The 25,471-nt window shown below is 39.8% G+C and overlaps 2 protein-coding genes across 3 annotated transcripts; both read right to left on the bottom strand.

Annotated features, from left to right (window-relative positions):
• Positions 1 to 3,158: 3,158 nt before the first annotated feature.
• Positions 3,159 to 19,107, bottom strand: LOC116244770 (uncharacterized). Of its 2 annotated transcripts, XM_031616642.2 has the most exons (10): positions 18,721 to 19,107; positions 18,356 to 18,583; positions 17,888 to 18,009; positions 16,801 to 16,861; positions 16,409 to 16,549; positions 14,627 to 14,695; positions 4,969 to 5,076; positions 4,506 to 4,734; positions 3,846 to 4,094; positions 3,159 to 3,472 (listed from the first exon to the last, which is right to left on the bottom strand). In XM_031616642.2, exons 1-10 carry the CDS (start codon positions 18,850 to 18,852, stop codon positions 3,390 to 3,392), a joined length of 1,422 nt encoding a protein of 473 aa, XP_031472502.1. In that variant the 5' UTR covers positions 18,853 to 19,107; the 3' UTR covers positions 3,159 to 3,389. The 2 variants fall into 2 exon arrangements, with proteins under 2 accessions (XP_031472502.1, XP_031472510.1); XM_031616650.2 differs by lacking the exon at positions 14,627 to 14,695 and having other exon boundaries at positions 18,721 to 19,102.
• A 2,564-nt stretch (positions 19,108 to 21,671) lies between these two features.
• Positions 21,672 to 23,022, bottom strand: LOC116263026 (probable calcium-binding protein CML31). The gene has a single exon (XM_031642598.2). It carries the CDS (start codon positions 22,679 to 22,681, stop codon positions 22,082 to 22,084), a length of 600 nt encoding a protein of 199 aa, XP_031498458.1. The 5' UTR covers positions 22,682 to 23,022; the 3' UTR covers positions 21,672 to 22,081.
• Between the last annotated feature and the right edge of the window lie 2,449 nt (positions 23,023 to 25,471).

Here is a 25,471-nt window from a genome sequence, read left to right as displayed (position 1 = left end):
TTCAAAACTTCCATCTGGTTTGTATTTGATGGTGTAGACCCACTTGGATCCAACCAAGTGAGCTGCCTCATGAATCTTTACAACTTCTCATGTCATGTTTCTTCTCAGTGCTTCCATTTCTTCTTGCATCGCATCAGCCCACTTGGAATTACCTTGAGCTTCAACAACAGTCCTAGAAATCACAATCAAAGAAAAAGAAGATACAAAACACGTGTAATCCTTGCTCAGTCTAAAATAAGATATAAAATTACCAATAGGGTGTTGAGTACATGACCTGACACCCTTTCTAAGAGCAATGGGTAAATATTCACTTTTAGCCTCTACTTGAGTACCTTCAACTGACATCTCTTGGGCACGACTTGGGTCATCCAGGGAAGGAGTAGCATTAGGATTTGGAGTAGGATTTTTGTCACCAGAGGGCATCGCTTCGTCAGCTTCATCAGTGGGTCATGTGGCAGACGACTTTCGCCTAGAGTAAACCTGCCCAAACAAACGGTCATGTCCCTCCTTATCCACAGTTGAACATCTATCATCCTCATTGTGCTCTAGAGGGTTAGTAACATCAATCTCTTCTTTCTTATATTCAAAAAAATATGTAAACTGAATCTCTTGATTGGGAGAATACTCTTCTCTCGTTGTAGACCTCTCCCCCTAAAGAGAATTCTCACTAAAATATGAAGCATGTTCCAGGAATGTGACATCTTTGATGACATATGCACGACCTGTGGAAGAGTCTCGACACTTATATCCTTTTTGAGTGGGGGAATAACTTAGAAAAAGGCCCTTAACCGACTTAGGATCAAGCTTTTTAATATTATGATTGTGATTGTCAATAAAACAAACACATCCAAAAACTATAAGTGAAAGAGACAAAGGTTCACGACTCCCCGGTAACATAGAGTGAGGCGTCTGCTCATTCAACACATGACTAGGCATACGGTTAATTAGATACGCACTGATCAACACAGCATCCCCCCAATATTTTCTTAGAACATGACGTTGAAAAAGAAATGCCCGAGTCATATTCAGTAACTGGCGATTCTTTCATTCAACAACTTCATTTTGAGGAGGAGTATAACTACAAGAAGTCTCATGAACAATTCTCTTTTTTCGAAAGAAGCTATCAACAGACTGACATGTGTACTCACTAGCATTGTCAGACCGAAAGATCTTAACAAATGCTCTATATTGAGTTTCTACATAAGCAATGAAAGTCTATATGACAGTAGGAACTTCACTACGGTCTTTCAGCAAATAAACAATGGTGTTACGAGAATAATCATCTATAAAGATGATACAATATTGAAAACCATGACAAGAAGGAATTCTCGAAGGCCCCCACACATCAGAGTGAATCATGGCAAACACCTCGTTAGAATGATAGATAGACACAGGGTATGAAGCCCTAACATGTTTGGCCAGGTGACAGACATCACAAACACCATAGTCATATCTAACCTAGAACAGAGATCAGGAAATAACTGTCTTAGAATTCCAAAAAGAAGGTGTCTAAGGTGCTCATGCCAACGTAGAATCGATTGAAGGGAGTCCTCCCTACTCTTCGTTGTTTTGCTGGCGGCTGTCATGAAGGTAGTAGCGCATGCATAGGTAAACGATATAGCCCTTCAAAAAACAAACCAATCTCAATCATCTTCCATGCCACCAAGTCCTACAAAACACAGCGATCAGCAGAAAAAATAAGTTCACAATTCAACTCTTTTGTAATCTTGCTAACCGACAAGAGGTTCAAGGGAAGATGATGAACATGTAGAGCATTGTGGACTAAGAACTTGTTCAAAAGTGAGAGACTCCATTTTCCAGCCACAGAAATAGAGGAACCATCGGCAAGAGACACTCGTTCCACTCCCCCATATAAGAATCGGCCACCACGTCCGATTCACCAAAGCAAAAAAGGCCTAACCATGAAACAGGCACAAAAAAGGAACAACAAACAGCAGACGGGACGATGATAGGTGGTGACGCAGGGAGCTAACAGATCAGTGCGACAGATCTCTATGGGCTTCACGAGCAGGAAGGCAACAACGGCAACCGGCACACACTAGACGACGGCAAACAGCAAGGGAGGCCTCGTGCAACAGCAACGGAGCACAAAATGGCGGGCGACGGTGAGCGCTGAGCGATGGACGATGCTAGGCGCTGACAGATGCTGAGCGACGGGGACTTAGGGCGACGGCAGAGAAGGTGGAGCTGAGCTACACTAGCGATGGAGCACAACGGGCGTGAGCTGGCCAACGATGCTGAGCTGCAACCAGAAACCAGCAGCAAGAGCAGTTGGAATCGGCGGCGGCAGCAGCAGTGGTGGCAATGACGGTGGCGGAATAAGAGCAGCGAGCGATGGAAAGGTCAAGGCCAAGACTTCACGGCCGGCAAAAATTTCCACAAACTAGTCACAGCTATGATACCATGTAGAAACAGTAAAAGCGAGAAGAACACGGATGTAATGTGAAAAACCCTCAACGAGAGGGAGAAAAACCACGGGTGAGGAGTTTTGGCGCCCACTAGGCTCCAGACTCTCTCTCTCTCTCTTAAAACTTCATTCACCCAGAAATTAGGGTTACAAGTCTTTAAGTAAGGCCCAAGCTACAAGCTGGATCGGGTCTAGACCCAGACCCGATCCCAAGACCCATCTCTACATGCTTCAACACGTTTTATTTTGTCACAAGAATAATTTGTTGCTTTTATGTTGTTACAACAAAATATTTGTTGTTTATATTTGTCACAAAAAAAAAACAAAATGTTTTAATTACAATTATATTGTGTCAGATGTTCTCGATTGAACTCTTTTGAAACCAAGAATATTTGACAGAATATATAGCAAAAGGCCGATGCCTTCAGCCAACCCCTTATCTCTTTAGGGTACAGGGCCTATTTTCAATATCATGGGGTGCTACCCCTGCTATACTTCAACTTGCACGTCAATGGCCCTCTTTTTACCGCACAAAGGATTGATATCACGAGGATTCAAAACGAAAACTAACATCCTACCAGCCTCAGCCCCGACCGTTGCACCAATTTTTTGTGTCCGTTAAAGTTGAAATCACATTTTGTACCAATAGAAATGGACCAGAGTAAAATAATAATGGGATAGTGGATACTCAGTTGCAGAGCAAGGAAATGTCTTAGGTATACACAATAAATTGGGAGGCATGCAACTTCTCCAGATCTGCTGCTAAGAAATTAACCTCAGCTTTAATGACCACAAAAAATTGGCTATCAAAAACGAAAATGTTAAAAGCCAAAAAAGACAGGCTCCGTCAGCTTAATATTCAGTGTTACACAGATCTTTACCATGCTAACAATCATCAATGCAGGTCCACTGGTTCAGAATGAATAACTGCTGTGCGCATTCATTAAGGGAATGGCATAAGTTAATCTCGCTTGAGCTTCACAAAGATTTGTTTGCTGACTGATACTGTTATATGGATGAGCACGCCCATTGCCAACGCCAATCCTGCCAAACATAAAGACAAGGATAAAAAAAGTAAATTAAAAAGAGTAGACGGAATGCATAATCGGTTGGGTGATTAGTGAGATGTCTTTGCTCAGGAACAAGTGGGCAATTGGGCATGCATATGTGTGGGAGAGAGAGAGAGAAATAACTCAAAGCCCAGTTCCAAGCCAAAACAAATCTGGTTCGGCTTCTAAAGTCAGATTTTTGCTTTATTCTGCTATGAAATTTCCATACTTTAAGCCCAAAAAAAAAAGTATATGTTGCATTCTTCAATAATATATTCAAAGTGGCAATCGTTAAAAGTTACTCATAACATGCAAGTGCATTTCAATTTATATATTTGAGATGGGTTTATCAACACGAAGATGTTTACCTAACAAAGATGTATAGAACACAATAGCAAAGCAGTGCCGAGAAAGCCAAGGAAGATCAACTTCAAGAGAACAGTGGTGCTTGTGGGTTCCTGCTGTCGGTTGGGTTCGGTATGTGCCTCCAGGATGCAGATCTGATAAAAGTACTTTTACATTGTTAACAGGATCTCCATTCACATCTCTCAACTCAATTTTTAACGATACAGGAGCAGCATCCCAGTCTATCTCAATGGCACCAAAGTTTGGTTTAGCTGCACACAGTAAATGTCAAATGACTTCACGTATGAAATAAATGTTTAAAGAAAAATATGAATTCAGATCAACAATGGAAAAGTTCGCCCCAATGAATTAATGAGGACAAATGACGAGTCTAGTGAATCCTACCAAAGGTATGGAAATAAGCCGATGAACCTAGCCTATATACCAACAAAGGATTTCTCACTAACAAAGTGCAAGTACCAGCAACCATGACACGTTTAATAAGACAAAGTTTGTCCAAATCTCTTGAGAGATTCTTGTGCTTCATTAATTGACTTGGTGTCCAATTTCAGTATAAGAGCTAATTAACAAGAGCATTTTCATACACAAAAAGTTATATAGAATCTAATATTTCTCCTACATGTGTGAACATCAGCTTGTAATATCATATGCAAGTTACATACCATATGTGCATGATCTATAGCGACAATCTTCTCCGTAAATCCTCATGGTACTAGGCATTAACCATGCCATAAACCTCACTAACAAAGAAAGTGAATGGGGGATCGCCTGCTCAACAGATTGTGTAAGCCCGCTTGAGGTTACATCATAAAGAGGGTATCCAGTGCCACAGTCATATCGTGTAATCTCTCCAAAATGGACATCCCCACTTATGAAGAACACCCCACTTCTCTGTCCAATGTTCAAAAAAAGGTCCTCAGTTATATGGAAATGCAGGAACTTGCCAAACTCTTTAAGCACTAGGCCTTGAAACTTTTTTGCCACAAGAAAGTTTTAGCTTTAATATTTAAAAAGCCCCATACAAACATAAGAGCATGACAAAGAGATGCAGAGAACTGCTTAAAATTTCAAAGCTCATAAAAAGTCAGTTGCCCCTTTAGAAAAAGGGGAGTCTGCAAAACTCACATTGCTATCTGCTATAAGCTTGAAAAGCCTTGCCCTCTCCTTCGGGAAACGTGCCCATGATTCAAGAACAAATAAAGGACTTCCAACAGCAGTCAAGTTTGAAATAACCTAAAGAAAGTCAAACAAAACATAAACCAATAAAACCAGACAAGCACTAGCTATAAGAGTTGATAATATGAGCAGAAAACATATATGTTCGAACTTTGAAATGGAAACCTATAGCATAACTGGATCAGCATCAGAGGCATAGAATATGATTTAACATACAAAAACCAGAGGGAAGCCCCATTTGGACACCTCTGATGCATTATGTGTGCAGGAAAGGTTGCTCCATACACTTTCTAACCTGCCTTGACAGAACAAGAAAAGAAAAGGAGGGAAAAGGGGAAAAAAAGAGCTGAACAGGGATAAATAGAAGAAGATGGTGAAAATGACAAGAGGTAAAACCAAATATGAGAACAAGAACAAAATAAGGGCCAATACGAGCCTAGTGATGGGGGTTTTCCTTGGCCTATCATAAGACATCATATGATAGAAATGCCAAACACTCTATGATCCTGACATGACTCTAGCAGGGTAGTGGACTGTTAGCAGCCACCTGCTAACTACCTAGTCCCCACAAACTCACTCACACACACTTCCCTAACCCAGTTAGAGCAACCCCCTCACCAGAGGAGAGACCTCATTTCATCGATAACCCTAATGACCCCCACAATTCCATTATTTATAGTAATCTTCTGGGTCAGTCCAGTAGACCCGATACAGACCTGATTCCTGATCCAAACCCTAGACTGTAACATTACTCCGTCCTTCGAAAAACACCTTGTCCTCAAGGTGTGAGAGTTTGATATGGAATCACTGTCAAATGAGGGTAGTCCTTCCCGCCAGTGTTGTGCTGCATTCTGTACTGTCCATGCGATCAGTGTGCCCCAAGCTGAAGATTGCAACTCCATTACCAATTTAATTGATCTCAGCATAGGAAGGAAAAAACCTTCACTTGCATTTGCAAAGCTATCAAGGACATCAACAAGAACTCAATTAAGAGTTGCATTTGATCTGCAGGGCTCCTTGTGATCTCCACTAGTAACTATGCAGTAGGGAATAAGTAGCAATGAATCCAGGCTGCACCACTTCCAGTGAATCAAAACAGCTCGCTGACTGCGGGCTAGCATTCCTATTGCAAGAAGCTCATTGATACAGTCAAGAAACTTGTTCGCTAAAGAATCCAATATGATTCTCCTTTCTAACTCTCCAACTATAGGATTGCCATTCATCATTAATATGTGAACGTCTCTAGGAAGAAATGTAACAGTTAATGCCTCCAGAGCATGAGCCAGGGCTTCATGTGCAGCAAACTAAACTTCTGCTTCAGCCTTCGTTACAGGAAGCAGCAATGTAATCACATTCCAAGTGTAACTCCACCAAACTCAACTGCTGAAGACTGAAGTAACCAGGCTATTCTCTGAATGAACATATAACTTAAATAGGGAAGTGATAGCCCTTAGAGATGTGGCCGCTTGCAGCAGAGAAGTAGCTGAAGAGGTGGGCAATCTCCGTGACTGGGCCCCCCAAGCTTTCCCAATACGGAACCAGCTAAATCAACACCTTCCAGCATATTTCAGGACCGCAATACAGCAGATGCTGGTCTTGCAAAGGAAACAAGCTCCTCCAGAATATGTTGGAATAACTCAAGAAATTATCCAATAAGGCACCAATCAAATGAAAATCCTTTCCCACTATTGTACAGCCATTGCATGTTTTCATCTCAGTATCCATTTTGGCCATGGCTGGCTGGTGTAAAGAACATGACCCCCTAATCATAAGAGATGAGCAAGTGGCAAACAAGCCTGCTTTTATCTTCAGAATATCATGATAGAGCACAACGTTCTGCATCTGAGCTTCAATTATAACCTGTGGATGAAGACGACCACATAATTCAGCCGCAATTTTTTGAACATCTCTAAACTCCAATAAATGAAACACCTTATTTACTAGGAAGGTGGCTATGCAATATTCATCATCCTTCTCATCATATTTTCTAGATGTTGCCAATTTACCATACATGATCGAGGAGTTCACTCCTCAGACCATCTAGAACACGCAGAGGAAGTAACCTAATAAGGAGAAGTGGACATAGCCAATCGAACAACATATCCTTCAACTCGATGGAAACATTTTCTGTGTAACATCCAGCCTTCCATTTGGAAAGCAGGGATTCATTAATATCTCTTTGACTACACATATGCAATAAAACGCGGTGAAGAACTAAATTCCCAAGACTGCCATGTCCTTGCTAATGTAACTCAACAAGCGGTGAAGATCTGCATTTGATGGATCACCAAACCTTGAGTCCATCAAATGCTCAATCATACCATTCCAGTCTTTTACACTAGCAGACCACTCAGGTGTCAACCAAAGAAACAAATCAATGTCCAGTCTTGAACCTGACTGTAAAGGTGGAACATCTGAGATTGTAGTTTCTGCTGCTTATGCTGAAACCTTTGAGGCATCTGAACTGTGACTAAAATCTCTAAGGCAATCAAGAAGTACAGATACTGCATCAAGTTTGTCTTTCTGATATTTCAGTAATGTAATCAAAGCATCACTAGCATCCGACTGGACTCACTTATCATGAGAATAGATGTATTTCTGCAAAGCAGGCAGAACAAAAGTAGGCAAGCTGCGAGAACAGTTTGGCTGCTGATACACGATTTACAAGCTCTTCATCACCAAGGAGTTCCAAAAAGTGTTCTCCTATGTCACGACTTGCCCTGATCTCAGAAAGAACATCTACAGCATTTCTCCTTTGAATGTGATTTTTTTGAATCATGCCGCCCAAAAATTTCTTGAAGACCTTGACTTCCAAATGCAGAGGGTATCTTCTAAAAATAATAGCCCTCAAGATGTCCACTGATCCTTGTACAACATCTCCATCAACACCCCTAATTTGAGTAAACAAGACTGTTAGTATCAATGGACCATTTTCAAACACTACAAGTTCAATTGCTCCACCTGTCCAAATGACCCAAGATTAAAGCGTCTCTGCTGTTCAGATTGCTCCGCGCTGCTGTACTATGACCAGACCACGCCTCTTCCACCTTTGCCACAGGCATGGACCCTGAAGCAACGACCTTTGACTTGTCCTCAGTGCTGAGCGTCTTCTGTTTCTGGTCAGTGTCCACCATCGTCCTAGCGATACGGATTGCAAGAGCAATCATCGACTCCCTCTCCCCATCCTTATGAACCAGTCGACCCTCCCCGATTCTCTTAGGCATGTTGTTGGTGAGAGTATACCTGACATGGAGTATATACCCTTCGCTGGAACCTTATTGCCGAACTCCAAGGAACTAAGATAATCAATTATAATATCAAATAATAGTACCTTAGATGTTCATTCCCTCGAGCCTCCCTGCCTTACTCGGCTCCCTCCCTTCTGCCAACAATGGATAAGGTTGGTTGCTGGTACCCCTGCCAAAAGAGACATCGTAAATGGCAATGGCATGGGTGGGGCATTTGAGGCCCTTCCCTCACAAGCTAGTGAGGCCCAAGCTAATGGCGTAGTGTCCTTGTTCTTCATTTCCACTACAATCTTTCCCACTACCATGGCATCTCTGATCCACACCCATGGAGGTTTGTCGGGTTGCAACACCTGCCCACTCCCCCAATCTTGCTTATCCTCCTTTTGGTGTGTTGGGGTGTGAATGAAGGGTCGCTCGGTTTCTAGCCCACTCGTCTCGACGTTGCAGAAAACACCCACCTAAGATTTGGATGGTATCGAGGTCGTTTGGTGTATCCATGGAGGTTTCTGCAGCATACCTTGTTTCTTTGATACTACTGACATGATGATGGTGTCATCCTTGAGCGATAAAATGATCGTGCATCTGTCGCTGATGCTGCAGAAGGGGTTTGGTTTGCAGGCCATCACTGACTGTAGATGGACGCTCTCATTATACTTGTGTTATGCGTTATGAGCCTGGCTGACGCAATAGGCTCAAGTCTATGAACCCTGCCATGCATCCACTGGGCCTTCGACCTGAGTTCCAGTGCATCCATTTGGAATACGTTCGGTGCCACTTTGGGAGTATGGTCTTCCCCTGAAGATGTAGAAACGTCTACAGGACCTTATCCCCATTGTTCGCACCCCTCCCCTATAAGATTTTTGATATGTAACACCAAACCACCGGATGGAGTCCTTAGTAGATACAAAAGGAGGAGAAGAGGAATAGGATGCTCGTGCAAGAGACAGAGAAGAAAGAGGGCAGAAGCCTTAACGCCTGCCCCTTGTTATCATTATATACTAATCATAATTTAGTGTACAAACAAAATACACAAAACAATATCAAAAATTACAAGTACGCCACCTGCCCATGCGTGTGATTAAGATGAGTTGGGTTGGGTCTGATTTGACTAGGCCCGACCCATATCTTAATAGGCCCCCTCAAGTTGTGCATGAGGTTTGATCATGGACAACTTGTTCTTCAATTCCCAAAAATGATGCCTTGTGAGCCCCTGGGTAAATAGATCAACTACTTGTTAAGACGTGGGTATATAAGTAGGAACAATTTCGTTTTCCTCAACCTTCTGGCGAATGAAATGTTGATCAATCTCTATATGCTTAGTACAATTATGTAGGATAGGATTGAAAGCAATCTTGATGGCACTTTAGTTATCACAAAATAGAGATGATTGGGCAATAGGAAGAGAGAGTTCCCCAAGCAGAGACGCAACCATGAAGCTTCAACCGTGCCAGCAGCCATTGCCCTATATTCTGTCTCAGTGCTCGATCTGGTAACTGCACGTTGTTTCCTGCTACTCCAGCAAACAAGATTGGAGTTAAGGAAGATACAATAACTTGAAAGCTGAAACTGATCGTCTATCATTTGGATCACTTGCCCAATCTGCATCAATATAGGTGAAAATGGTATGTCCATTCAAATCAGTTGTCGTTCTTGTGTAGACAGTCCATACCCAAGAGTAGCCTTAAGATAATGCAAAATACGTTTAGTAGCATCCATATGTCCTTCTGTGGGTACGTGCATAAACAGAGAAACTTGATTCATGGCATATACTATGTCTGGGCGTGTAAATGTGAGATATTGCAACATGCCGACTATACTCCGATAAAAACTAGGATTTGGATATGCATTACTCCCATCAGAGGCATTTAATTTTGTGTTGAGAACACTAGGAGTATTGATAGGCTTGCAACTTGTCATACATGCTTTGTCCAATATATCAAGAGTATATTTGTGATGTGTAAGAGTAAACATGTCACCCTTTCTATTAAGCTCGACACCCAAAAAATACCGCAGTTCACCGAGATCCTTTATTTTGAATTGTTGCTTCAATACTTCCTTAACATGAGATATATGACATGAAGAATTTCCGGTGAGAACTATGTCATCTACATATATGAGTAGCCAAGTTGTAATTTCACCTGAATGATATTAATAAGGAATGATCAAGGGAATTTCTGAGAAAACGAGCCTGCTGTACATGAATAGAAAATCTATCGAACCATGAGCGAAATGCTTGTTTAAGCCCATATAGTGATCTTTGTAACTTACACACCCATTTGGTTGGATCATTAGTAGCATAACCTGGAGGTTGTTCCATGTATACTTCTTATTTCAAAAAACCATGGAGAAAAGTATTTTTAACATTCAACTAATATAAAGTCCATCCATGTGAGACTGCAAGAGAAATGACAACCTGTATTGTTTCAATCTTGACAGCTGGACTGAGAGTCTCATCATAATCTTCTCCGTACTATTGAGTGAAGTCTCTAGCCATAAGATGAGCTTTATGTCTATCAATACTTCCATCGGGTTTATATTTGAGTTTGTAAATCCATTTTGAACCCACTACATTCTTATTATCTGGACGAAGAACAATCGCCCAAGTTTGACTGTTGTTTAAAGCAGCCATTTCTTCATTCATGGCCTCAACCCAATACGTGTTCTTGCATGCGTGTTCATAACATTTTGGCTCAATCCCTTTGCTCAATTCTGCCATAAAAAGTTGAAAATCTAAAGAGAAGTTATCATAACTTACTCATCTATCAATAGGGTGTCACACACATTCTGATCTACATGGGCAAGTGATGACAGTTTCTGGAGCGGTTGCTGGAACTAATCATAAAGTATATACTATTCCTGAAAACTGATTAGGCAAAGACATGCTAGTTGTCTAAGGAGGTGGAGGCACGTTGTCTATCTGAACACTTGAGACTGCCTCAGAATCATTTATAATTTTGTCACTGTGTGTGTGGTATGCGTCATCTCTGTGGCCTAATATTTCAGCGCCCAACCATGAATCGTATGTATTATTGCTTGTATTGAACATCGCACGTGGCTCTTTAAGTCTTTCAACCTGTGCTCATAAAAAACAACATGTCATGAAATATGCACACGTCCAGTCTTTGGATTGTAGCAGCGATAGCCATTATAATTCTCTGCATAACCCAAAAATCTGCACATAATAGCTCGATCTTAACACTTATTTTTCAAGGAAACATCAACATGAACATAACACATGCATCAAGAAACACGTAGCTCATCATAATTTGGTTGTTCTTGATATAAAATAAAGAATGAAGATTTTCCTTCAAGTATGGATAGTGGCAGTTGATTAATAACATGAACAGTAGTATGGAAGGCTTCAGTCCATAAATTCATCGGCACATCTGTGTTATGCATCATACTTGAGCACTTCAACTATGTGTCTATGCTTTCTTTCAGCAATACCATTCTGTTGTGGTGTGTGTGGATAGGAAATTTGTCTAGTGATCCCATGATTTAGTAAATACTCAGTAAATTCATTTGAAATGAACTCACTACCACCATCACATTGGAAACGCACAGTATTACCAGAGTATTTGTTTTGGACGAAGGCATGGAATTGAGTGAACAAGCAGAAAACCTCTGATTTTCTTTTCATGAAGTGGATCCATGTGTAACGTGAACAAGAATCAATGAAAACAACATAATATTTGCTTCCAAAAGAAGAAGAAATAGGAGCAGGCCCCCAAACATCAGAATATGTGGTATAAAATAACTTAGAAGCTCACTTATTAATTGATTGGAAAGGAAGAGCATGGCTCTTGCAAATACGATAGCTTGAGCACATGCTAGACTCATTGACTGGACTTATGTAATAGTCCGTCTGCAAAAAGACTTTGAATGAAAGACCGACTACAATGGGCTAAAGGACCATGCCAAGTGAATGGCTTATCATACTCTGTAATATTGACTTCACTATGACTGGGAAAAGATGAATCTGAAACACATGACTCGGACACCTTTGGAGCTTCTACAATGACGTCATGTCGCCTTTGCGAACACCCTTAACGAACGTCTTGTTGGTTCGAGCATCCTTGACATAAACAGAAGGAGTAAACTCAATAGAAGAATGAGTATCATCGATAAGATTTGACACGAAAATGATATTTTTCTTGACATCTGAGACAACAAGAACATTCTTTAAAGGTATGGAGGAATGAGTCATGGATATGTGTGCATTTCCAATATAAGATATTTTGTGATGGGAACCATCTCATGTGACAACTGAACCTTTAGCTAAATAAGGGAGAGCACTAGAGAGCTTACCTGCTCATCAGTCACATGAGCTGCGGCACCAGAATCTACATACCATTGTCCTTCCTTGTTTTGTTTAAGATTGACTTTGGACAGAGCTGTCATTAACATCTGCTGCACATTCTGACAGTGTTGAGGTGACAACCATGTCTAATGTTGAGAAGCTTAACAAGGAAGCAGCACAAGATGACCTTTCGAGTGCAAAGGAATCTTCAGTGCATGGGAGCATGAAATATATTGCTTCTCATTTGAGGCGTCTCTCTGATAATGAGTCAGAGGAGCTTGGTCAGGTTCAACGTCAGATCAGAGGGTTGTTGAACAGGCTTTTAGAATCCAATGTTGAGTCAATTGCTAATGATGTATCAGTAACTGTTCAATCATTTGGCCGTAATAGAGGCACTCAGATGGTTAGTGAGCAGGTGTTGGCTTCTTGTTCCAGCGGTCCATGGGGTAATGATCAGTATGCTGCTGTCTTTGCAGCATTCATTGCAGAAATGGCATTGGCATTGATTTTGGGACAAAGATTATTGCTTCAATCGCTAAAACCTTTGAGGAGGAGTACATGAAAGAAGATGGCCTCTCTTTATGAAATCTTGCCCTGTTTTTGTCACAGTTATGCATCTTTGGGTTTTGTTCCAATGAATTAATATATGACCTTCCGTCTGTTTTGAGCAAACACATTATGGAACTGGATGTAACAGCCATCATGACAATCCTGCAATGTTGTGGAATCAAGCTAAGAGGTGATGATCCTGCTGCGAGGAAAGATTTCATTCTCCCAGTTCTCGTTACTAACATGAAGGCGGTAAATGGTTGTGTACTGATGGGGTGACTCACGTGGTAGGTTGAAGGACTAAAATCAGTTTCGAAGCCAATGAATGGGACGCAGCCTGATCAACCCACTCCAAGAAAATCCTGGGGTAAAATGCTTGAGTTTTGCTTGCACGTATCCAATTTTCGATGCAAAGAATGGTACAGTATACTTTCAATACCTTCGGTTAAGGGCAAGGGCTTATATACCTATGTTACACCAGACAAGTGGGTCTGCAAAGGACTCAAGGCATATGGGCTTCACGGACAAATGGCTGAATAGAAACGTCACCGACTCACCATTCTAAGAAACTATTGCAGTTCTAACATCAGCCTGTTTATTTTGGAGGATCACATGGGCCAGGCCAATTACAGACCGTCCATATATGACAAAAAGGACATCTCATCATCCACTCTATAGCTCTACAAGATCACATGGAGAAGTATACAGGACATCCCGTGGACCCAATGGCTATTCCTGACCTTGTCCTGAGGCTCATATTTAAGTTACCAAATCTGACTTTTGCAGCAAGTTTGAGTGCCCTTGAAGGGGCCACAACAAGAAGGGCCTTTAGCTTACTTACACCAAGGCGGGAAAGGGATGGGAACAAAAATATCAGGCCTCATGAGTTCATCAATCACTTTACAATGTGGAAAGAATGAGCCATTCAAGGCCAGCACAGAAGTTAGGAGAGAGAACATCAACAGATTTGTGGAGGATTTGACTCAGCCTGCAATCACCCTCGATGCTCACACCTTGAGGACAATTTTCCAAACCTTCCAGGTTCACACCTTCAGAAAAAGGTGTTTTCTTGAAAGGGAGAGTATTGTTAGATACCGGATATGGGATCCTGGGTCGGGTCCATTGGACTGACCCATTGACCTCTATAAATAGGGTTGGTAGACCAGAACAGGGCTTATCACAGAACATATCAGGTGTTCCTCTAGGAGGAGAAACCCTAATCTGGAGATTAGGGCTGAGTGTGTGCGTGTGTATTTGGGGATTTCTCTTGTAAGGGCCTATTAAGGTTGGCAGTGGCTAACAGTAAACCAAATAGTTACAACACATAAAAGAAAATTTGAAAGGAAAAAATGGGTCAAAATTAAGGAAACACTGAATAGGATACTGCAGAGCACAAATAAACAGGAAAAAAAAGTATCTCAGCAACGCAAAGACCAAAATTGACACATGTTTAAGCTAAAATATTCCATGATAAAATGAGAGAACCATGACAAAGGAGAGAAAACAACACCAGTAAGTGAAAAACAGCTATCTCAATTTCCCAGCAATGTCTTCGCACATATACCATGTAAGGAAAGACCTGAACCAGATCTGCAGAGAATGGAAAGCAGACCAGTGATTCCTCTAATCTGGTTGACATTTAAAGACAACTAGTAGGAAGTTTGATATATCAGATGTCCGTCTGTATTCCAGATGAACAAAACAAACTGTTCACTTCTATTGAGAACCATATTCTTATTTAGAATGTGATACTTGAGTTTTGGAAATCTTTATGCTCTAAACTTTACAAGAAATGGAACCCTAAATAATCGCTGAAGGAGCAGCTTATTTGTTGGGACATGTATAATTATCGATATACAGTTGAGGAAATGATGATGGTTGTGTCAAAACTGTGGCATTGGAGAAAGGCTAGTGCTCATGAGAAGATGACAGTGATTGATGCAATAAAAAGTGTAAGGTTTATTTTCTATTGGTACTCAAAAATTCAGTGGACTCATGACATAGAAAATCAACTGCAGTTATGGATCATGTATGACATAACAGTATAACACTGACCATGGAGTTGGAGACGGATGCTCATTTGGAAATTCAAATTGCTATTTTGTATATTTTTAACAGAAGATCTATTTGTTCTCTGGCAGACATAATACAAGTGAATCTACTGCCACAATGATTGCAAGCAGGGATGAGGGCATGTTAATTCATGAAGCTACCTCCTGAACAAAAAGTAGAGCAGGGTTTGCTAACATCAAGAAGCTTAACACAACAGCTATATAGCATGGGCATGTGAGGAAGACTGCCACACCCATGTTCGTCATCATTTTTAATTTTAATTTAATGAAATTATATTATCAATTATATATATGTCTATTTATTTATTTATTTATTTATATTACAATAGCAGAGCTAGGAATTTCTGACTGAAGGGCAGTAATACTTTAAATTGTATCTTTTAAGGGGCAAGCAGTTTGTAAACAACTAAATGTCTACGAGTTACTAATATATAAATATGCAATTCAAACACACAATTTTTTTCATATTGTCATGTCCAAACACATAACATGTCATCTGCAGCTGCAGAATCAGATATATATTAGGAGCCTGAATAAATATTTAGTGTTATCTGGCTAGAATACTGCTTTTGAAACTTTAGAACTTTTATTTACTAAATGACCCGAATTAGATGAATGAATAGGGGCTTCAAGGGGAATTTCAATCCTGGCATTATAAGAAATCTTAGCTAATTAGGCATGGAACAGATCAGTTTCTATTTTAGATGAAGGGTGTAAGTCATAACCTTCAGCACCCTTTTGTATTCTTATATAATAAATAAATGGAGTAGACCTAGTCTCAGCAGCTCATGTCAAGGAAGAAATTCTTGAAGAAAGATTTCAAAAACAAAAGAAGCATGGTTCCTTTTTTCAAACAGCACCATTAAGCACTGGATTGAATTAGCACATAAATGCACAAAAGGTGTTAGAAAAAGCCTTGGTTGAACACACCTTGGTAGACATTACAAAATTAAGCAGTTTGATGGGGCATAGGCACCAAGAGATTTAATGTATACGCTAAAAGAAATTCAAATGATACAAGTCCAAGTTGCTGTGAACAAAAAATATAATAAGCTGGCACCAAATTACAGTTACCACAAAATTTTAAAAAAAGTATGAAGTGAAGAAACAACTACAAAGAATGTAAACCAATAAGTCAAACCAAATTCCATAAATCGGATTATACTTACCAGTTTTCCAATAAGAGCAGACAAAGCTTTAATCCTTGAACTCTTACATACCTGAATAGAAGAGGCAATAATGGTAATCTCTGTTGGAGAAGAATTCAATTCATTTTCTAACCAAATCCATTGTGAACTCCCCAACATGCTCCCATCACTAGAAATAGGATCTCTGTGGTATCTTGTATCCAGCAAAATAATCTGAAATGGAACATGCGCCATATCATGAAATGCAAAGCACCTTTATTTGTCCTATCCCCCAGATATTTGAAACAAATAAACTGTTTGTTGGTCACTAGATTACCTTTAAAAAACTTGTGCACACAAGAAAGAATGTAGCCCATGAACAAAAATACTTCCAAAATATTTAAGAGCAACCAAAGGGTGTTGCTTCCAACATCTTTTTTTTTTACACCATTTGCAGGACTTCAGGATATATAGTATTGGCCTACCTTGATTTGCCTTCCTTGGGGACCAAATACATATGAAGCATATACACCAGCCTGCTTACGCCTACACGAGGGACACAATCACAAGCACATTAAATTCAGTTCCAGAGATGACAACAATTAAAACCACCATACAAGATTATCAGTATACATGAAGAACAACTATGTGAAACATACCCAAAATTGATAAGTGGTAATGTCAAATTTACCTTCAGGCCCAAAAACCTTGAGGGATAAAATTAATGAATAGTCATTATGATATTGAATCAGGGCATTCAGGTCTAAATGTTCATGCACATGCTAACACATATACTGATACCTCGGTCTCTGTTCTTTAAGCTTGTAAATATAACAAAAAACTATGATCAATTAGAGAAGCCAGTGAATGTACTCAATACAAAAGTGTTCCAACTTCCACTTGGCAAAAGAAGTTTTCTATAATATGATTAGTCATAAGCTTCTTGATGGAGGATCAAAAATCAATAGTTATCTATATGCATCAGATATTTGCCCACAAACTTGGATTGTTGATACTTATTTTTTGAGTGATCAAAAACGTAATACAACCATGTATTCATGGTTGTATCAGTAAATTGTCATAATAAAATATTCACTTATTTTTGGGTTCCATGATGATAATGTCAGTAAGAGAAATTGTTGTGAATGTATAACAGCTTAGTAGTAAGTATTTTCTGACAGATTCTGGCATTGCTTGGATATCCTCCCTTTGTCTGCTAATTGGTTTTCCTTAATGGGCTGCAAGAGAGCGTTCAGAATTTCCGCATTTTAAGAGAAACCATTAACTATGAAAATACATTTGGGAGATTCATTCAAGCACGTCCTGCTCTACATTAAGCTACTAGATGAATGAAATACAGTTGGCTGTCAAAAAAAGAAAGGATGCTCTAGTAGACGAATGAAGCTACAGCAGTTGCAAGCTTATTCAACTGCTGCTTTCAAGCGATGCAAGAATTCAAACGATTACAGTGGCAACATTGAGAAGTGGAATTATATAACTTGGCAATAATGGTTAAAATTCAAAAGGAACGAGATCACTTTGTTAAATCCCTCAGCAAGTACTGAAACCCACCTTGGGCTATTCTGAGGCTCATCTAGAAAATCCAACATCAGCTTCTGGTTAATATCCTTCCCTGGAAATTCTTTTCCTGCATTATTCAATCCGTAATCATGATCATCCCACGTGCCGATAACCTGCATAAAGCTAAAAACGGGTTCATCTTAATTGCGACTTTCGAAGAATCCACTTTTCCGAAGCAAGAAATAAGATGTAAAGCTAAACAAGGGATAGTTCTCTTGCAAATTGCAATTGTCAAGTGCTGATAAGCACCTGCCAACGCACCGCACATAATTCTAGATCAATGCACCATAATTAAATCTAAAACTAAGAGAATTTGAAGTTGGTGCAGTGTCTATGTGATGGGCACGGAATGGAAGCATTAATACAACTAAATGATGTGATTGAGCGAACCAATGAGAAACATCACGAGGAGAAGATCTCAGCCCAGACAGGGATCAGGCACCAATGAAATTTACGTACCCGTGCTTTTCGGCGAACGGCAGAGTAGCCGGGATTGCTCTTAGCTTGTTGGTATCTGTACCTCATTTCCAACTCCGAGCTTGGGAAAAACCTCTCCGCATTCTTCCAAGGACCTATTGTCCTCACCCTGCCGAAGATTGAGAAGGGTCGCCTGTTGTCTCCGTAGATGTTGTCCCCCAACCATATGAAAACTTGTGGATCGAATTTAATGATTGCATCCCATATGGGCTGCCAAAAACCACGGGAAGAGAAGAACAAGAAACAGCCGATAAGACTCATAAGACTATTCATCCTTTTGGCACTCTTCACCTGTAAGAGGAAAAGAAAGAAGAAAGCCATAACAAAGATTCGTCTTCTTGGCATACCTGAGGAGCACTTTGATTAGAGCAGGAGCCGAAGGAAATTCTAGAAACCAAAGATGGTGAGTGCTCGGATTTTGAGGTGAGATGTTGGAGGAAGAAGATGTGAAGGAAAAGAAGGAAGACCTTCCGGCTCATCTTCTTCTTTTGGCCTTTGTCAGTTTTTTGCGGGAGGGGAGGAGAGGAGAGGAAAGAGAACTTGGCAGTGTGGAAACGCTATCATCTCTGAGTTTAGATGAGGGAGTTGGAAGATGCTCGCTTGGAGGTAGTTGGAAGCTTTGAATGAAGGAAGAGGACACGTAATTTTCTTTCATGTTTAACAGTTCCATCGGTTTGGACGTGGAGCCCATGCTGGCTGTGGGGATCGACGTTTCGAGACGCAGCCGAACTTCTGTTAGATCAAATTTTCATTCCACTCTTCTCGTTGAGCTCATAAACATGGAGAGAGAATTGTTACTGAGAAAATTACAATGGCCCGCTGGACATTCAATATGTTTACAAAGATCTATAATAAATGGGATTGTTTGTTATGTCTTTCGACAGTAAGAAGCTCAATCACCTGCTCTCCATCATCATCAACCGCTTATACTTAAAAAATATATTAAAATGAATAGATGACATATTTATCCGCTAACTGAGATTATCTTTAAAAATAAAAAAGCAACGGCGCTTGCTGGCTGGAGGGCCTACTCAACTAAGATTATCTTGTGCCTTCTTTGTGTTACGACTAGTGACTGATGAAAAAGTTACGTGAGATGGAAAGAATATTTTACTTTTGAGAGGGAAATTTTCATGAAATATAAACACTAATTTGAAGTAAAACTGACTTCTCTCTTTCTTTTTCTCCCTCTATATGTGTTTGTAAGCATTCAATCTTGCCAAAAACAAATTTTAAAATTTTTACTAAAAAACTCATTATATTGGCATTAATAACGGTTTCGGATGTGGAGACCCTTTATGGTGCCCTGAGGGGCCACTTAATGCCCATTTGGTGATAAATGTTTACCATCTAGTATCCGGCAGAATTGACTACATATATAGACAAATAAATCGTGTTTTTTAAGTATTTAAATTTTAGAGTTTCTCAGCTCACTTAAAAGGGTCATTTGATCCATCAAGATGAACAGTAAAAAGAAAAACAAGGAAAAAATATGATAAGTTCTTTCAACCATCAATCACCATAGATCGGATGGTCTATGGTCTTCATGAATAAGATGGGTATATATATATATATATATATATATATATATATATATATATATAACACAATGACCAAAGAAATTGTTGTAAATGCTGACTACGACTATCCGCAAATGATGAACTAGTTTCTGGCGAAGACAATCATGTTCTTCCAAAGATGGAATGATTCAACTTTTTTTTGTAAATTTTTCCTGAATCCACTCCGGATTCGAGATAAAAAAGCACGTTTGATGCCTATGAAAAATAATTTTGAATTTTTTGGAAAAAAAATTCTACAAAAGACCTTTTTCCATGCGTATAAAAGGCCCCTGAAGAATAGTTTAGGTCATGAGAATGTTATCCAAAATGATGGTGGCGATATGAATAATCTTCTTTCCATCCATCATGTGTTAAGATTGGCAAACAATCTCTTTAACGCTCGGTTCAAATGTAAAGCTGGGCATGCAAATGTGTTCATCAATAACGGGCCTGGTGAAAATATGACCTATCACAACATATTTACTGTCTCGAATGCTTAACTTCAAAAGAGAAAAGCATGTGTAACAGCAGAAAATGGAGCAGTTTAGAATGGGAGTTGAGGAATCAGTCATGCATAGGTGTTTGTTAATATTTCAACAGACCTGAACTATCCGGATGAAGTGTGATGTGTTCTAAATCTATAAATTTCTGTTGTATATTATCAGGCGACTACGGCAATATGATATAAAAGTTGTATAATATTATGATTGTCCGGCACCAATTTACAAATTTGAGTGCCAAAAATTAGTTCTTCTTCTTAAAGAGAATGAACCATTTCTAAAGGCATTTGATAGCGTTGGATCTGAGGTCCGAGGATCTCAAATTCTCTATTTCACAGTAGTAAAATCCGATGTTTTGTCTACATTACAGGTGATGCTGATGAAGAGCCCATGGCAAAGCTCCTACAGTCCATTGGTGTCTTGACTCATAACTTTGGATCTCCATTGTTCATACCCAAAATGTAAGGATCTATGCGGTAGGATCCAGATTTATGCAATAAAAACCTGTTGGGTTTGACCTTTCATGCATCATCTGTCTTCTGTTACTTGTTTTGTTTTCTGCTCCTAGATGAATCAAATATAGTCCTGTTTGCTTTCCTAAATCCCTTGGCCATTTCTCTTTGTCATGCTCATTATGGAGCTTAAGCTAGACGAAAATCATACGCCCTGCTTCTAATTCCTCTTTAGGATCCTAAATTGCTACCTTAAATCTAATAATGTTAAATGGTTTGATGATGATGATACATTTTGCTAAAGCATCGCCTTTACTACAAATTTTGCAACTACCAAATTAGTATGAAATTGTCAAAAAGGTAATACGGGGTAGCTAATATTTTTTGTGCAGTTTTTCGTCAAAAACGATGCGTACGAAGAACGCGATACAGCCGCAAAAATTGAAGCGTTCCTATGTGATAGGAAGGGAGAACATTCGATTGCTTGCTCAAAAAGGTGTTTGGTAAAAGAATATGCCTAAGGGGTATGGTATGTCCGATTTGATTTGGATAAGGCGTATAAAACGCTTATGTTTCTAGTTTGATGATTCATGTAGGCATTATGTTTCGGCATCTTAATTGGAGAAGCACATGGTACTTAAGTTGAACCTGCATCATTTGAGACCGGAAAACAGGAAGAACAGGAGATCTTTCCGGTCTCCGGCTACAGAAAGAACGGGAGATCTTTCGGGCCTCCGGCCCTTTTCCAAATGGTGGGTTGTAAACATCGCGCTCAACCACAAAACGCTAAAAAAGAATTGTGACGGCCAGGCCACACATTGCTGTCTTTGTTTTTATTAACATATATTGAAGAGAAAAATGAAAAAAACCAATGCCATTCACAAGAGTTTATCCTTCAGAAGCTAAAAAATATCACATTTGGAAGCAACTGCCGTCGTCGCTTTCATTCACCAGTCAAAACATTTAGCCCCATCGTTCTCTTCCCACCTTTTCCAAGAGTGAAGAGATGATGAGAGAAAGAATGAACGGTGACCCTCACAATCTGCTGCGCAGGTCCCCTTTTTGAAAAGTCTCACCATGGTCAATTGGTCATCGTCATTGCACCTCTAATGGCGGTGACCAATCACAAGCCAGAAGTGGTTTTCCTGTACAGCACTACGACAGAGCTAATGGGCGCGCCGAAGATGGGTAGCAGTTTCAGGCCATCATCATGTGGTTGAATTCCTCCAAGCTAAGGACGCCATCGCCATTGATGTCGAACCGCCTGATCATTGCCCTGCACTCCGCCACGCTTCTGGAATCTCCCAGCCGCTTGAGCATCCTCCTCAAGCTCCTGGGCGTTATGCACTCCCTGCCCTCGACGGCATACATGGAGAACGCCGCCCTTATGTCCTCCCTCTGCCTTGACTCCCCACCCGACCCTCCCGCCTCTTCCCCCCTCCCGTCCGCCATCAGCCTCACGAAGTCATCGAATCCCACGTAGCCATCGCCGTCGGCGTCGATGAACCCAAGCGCGGTCGTCGCCTCCTCCTCCGTCCAGTCTTCCCCCATCGTCCGCATGCAGCTCCTGAGCTCTGCCGGCGATATTCTCCCGTCTCCGTCACTGTCGAAGAAGCCAAACACACGCTCCAGGTCGCCGGACCTTCTCGCCGGCGAAGAACAATCGCTTCGCTTTGGAGACACGGAGGGTGTCCCCGAAGTTTGTTCCCGATCGGCTTTGGCGCCATTAGGGAAAATTTTCTCACAAAAACGTCGAAGCGGCGACTTGGGCTTGCTTGGACTTCCCTGCTCCTGCATTCTATGCTTCCCAAGAAGAAAATGAAGAAGATGGCGCTTCTTTTTCTGGTTGATCAAGGAAGCACTCTTAAAAAGCCCTTGAAAACAAGAACTGGAGTGCGAATTACGAGGGCTTTGGCCGACTTGGTATCCGATAAGGCTCTTGAAGAAGAAGAGAAAGGATAGAAACCAGCAAAGGCAGCTTTAATTTCTCGATATCTCTTTATCTTCTTGACGGTGATGAAAAGATTTGTCAGGCGACGGAAATGATCTTGCAGCAAAGTGTTTTCTGAGCGATTGATCGTTGAAGAAAGAAACCGAAGCACATGTATTTATATGTAAACATACAGTGGAGATATGTATGGAAGAGTGAGAAAGCGAGATACCGTGGCGGATATTCAGCGTTTGGGTCGGTATCAAAGCAAAGCAATCCAAGGCGCAAGCTGTTTCCGCGGCCTCTTGTTTGTGAAAGGGGCAGCTGGATTTTTTTTTTCCATTCTTCTCCGCGTAGCGTAATGACCGCGAACCATTTTTGTAATTTATAATTTCAAAACAGGCCTCATCTTTCTTCATTCTTTGATAAGGGCTCTGGATATGCCCTTAATTATATCTCTGTAATTTCAGATATTTACATCATTCTAATACAAATTAAAAAAGCCATATCCAAATCCAAATCTGAGTTTACTGAATCTGAATCGAAATTTTGAACAAAATATGCTGATTTTCAAAATATAAAAAATATTGGATATAAAATATTTATTTAAAAACTAAATTTGATCTGAAACTGAATCTGAATCTGAATCAGATCAATATTTATGCATGTTTAAATCTGAATTTGATTGAATGTCATTTCATATATCATCTGATTTTTTAATTGCATATTAAACTTTTTTCCATATCTTATTCTTATGAAATGGTTCGGTTGGATATTCAATCGAAATTAGATATATTGATACTTCTATCTACTATGTTAGGCCCCTTAGGTTTTTTTTTTTTCAGTTCCCTTAATTAAGAAAATTTTGATAAGCACACTTAAAGATTTGACAATAATGAAAGACAAAAGCTAACGCTTAAGTTTTGCTGTATTAAAAAAGAAAGATAACTTTTGGCTAATTAAGTTTTAGATTATGACTAAATCAAGTTGGGTTAATGAGATAAAACGACCAAAATATTTTCAAGACAAACAAAATGTTTCTTAACTTGTATTAGCCACTTTAACTTACCACATAATATGATCAAATTAATTTCTATTAATATCATAAGTATTTTTTTTTCATAACCTTTGAAAGTTACCTTAGCCGTATTTGCAAAACTGGATATAATTTTTTATGTTATTTTTCAAACTAAATAAATAAACTTTCTCAAACTCAAGAGCACACTCGAGAAAAAAGAATTGGCAGATGTTTTCGGTCTACAAATTTCCGCCTTATACGAACATTAGAAAATTAAAATAAAAAAAAAAACCCTTATTTAATAACCATTAACAGAAGTGAAGCTCAGAAATTTGACGCATCCAATTTTTGTGCGAGTGAATTCGAATTCCGAACTCTATGAGAAAATAATGCACCATTCAACTTACACAAAATAAAAAACTGCCGCGAATAATTCGGCAGGAAAAAGGAAAGTGGGTCAATGGATTGAACACGTTCCGTAGATAAGGGACGAATTCGTACCAGGAAATCAACCCGAACGTCAAACGCACGCTCTCGGAAAATTGTCCGGACGCCATCGCGCTCGGCTCTTTCCTTTCGTCTTCTTGGAAGGAATGGAGCTTGATTAGCGGTGGACTTCCAAGGGGCTGATGATGCCTCTCGTGTTACATCATCTAGCTGCCGTAAGATGTGACTGACCCACACAAATGGAAGACTCTAGCGAATCACCATGGTTTCCGGGTCCGAGTGGGTGACAAAAGCCTCTCTCTCTCTCTCTCTCTCTCTCTCTCTAGATATATATATATATATATATATATATATATGAAGTGAAATCTTATGGCTATTTGTACTTTGATTAATCACCGACATTGCATCGGTCAATTAAATACTTTGCTTAGTGTGCTGCAAAGGTCGAAAACTGAATTCCAAAAATCCTATAAAATACATATGTGCATGTGTGTGTGTGTAAAGTTGAAATAAGCTGGAACTTTTGTAAGAACCCTAATGTTTACATTTTGCTTGAAATAGTATACGAGCACACGATGGCTCTGATTTTGTTTCATTACATATGAAAGAGAAAATTTTCTTTCATCATGAAACATCAATTAAGAAACTTGATCGTGGCTTGGAGTTGTAAATCCCCGCAGCTAATACTTTTACCCCATGCATTTACATGTTTCATGCTTTTTGTAAATATATAAAATTTTCAATTAAAATTATTTATTTAAATAGTGAGGGTGGCAGAATCCAACTTGTTTCCATGAATGTTTTATCGAGTCATTTAAATTTGCATCTGTTGCTCGAATTTTAGTACAAAATTCTCCTTCTCCCTCCGCCCATACATTCCATTTACATATAACATATATATATATATATGTGTGTGTGTGTGGTGGGGCGGAAGAATCGGGGATGTCGTTAGACCTAATTTCAAATCGGATGAGACCGAAATTAATCAAAAGTTTGTTTGTCCATAACTTTCACAGGAAACATCTCCGCAGCTGCGCCTTGTAGTGGCCAGCTGACCAGCTGTTTTTAGAAGCAACATGCTATCTTTTCATTATTACATTGACCTCCTTCTTTTTTTTTTTCTTTCTTGTTCTTTCTCTTTCTTAATAAAGGGCGTTTTTTCAAGGAAGGGGTGTTGTGTGGTGGAATGAAA

Source organism: Nymphaea colorata, chromosome 1, assembly GCF_008831285.2.
Source record: "Nymphaea colorata isolate Beijing-Zhang1983 chromosome 1, ASM883128v2, whole genome shotgun sequence".
Lineage (NCBI taxonomy): Eukaryota > Viridiplantae > Streptophyta > Magnoliopsida > Nymphaeales > Nymphaeaceae > Nymphaea > Nymphaea colorata.
This window is presented reverse-complemented; position numbering and strand designations above follow the sequence as displayed.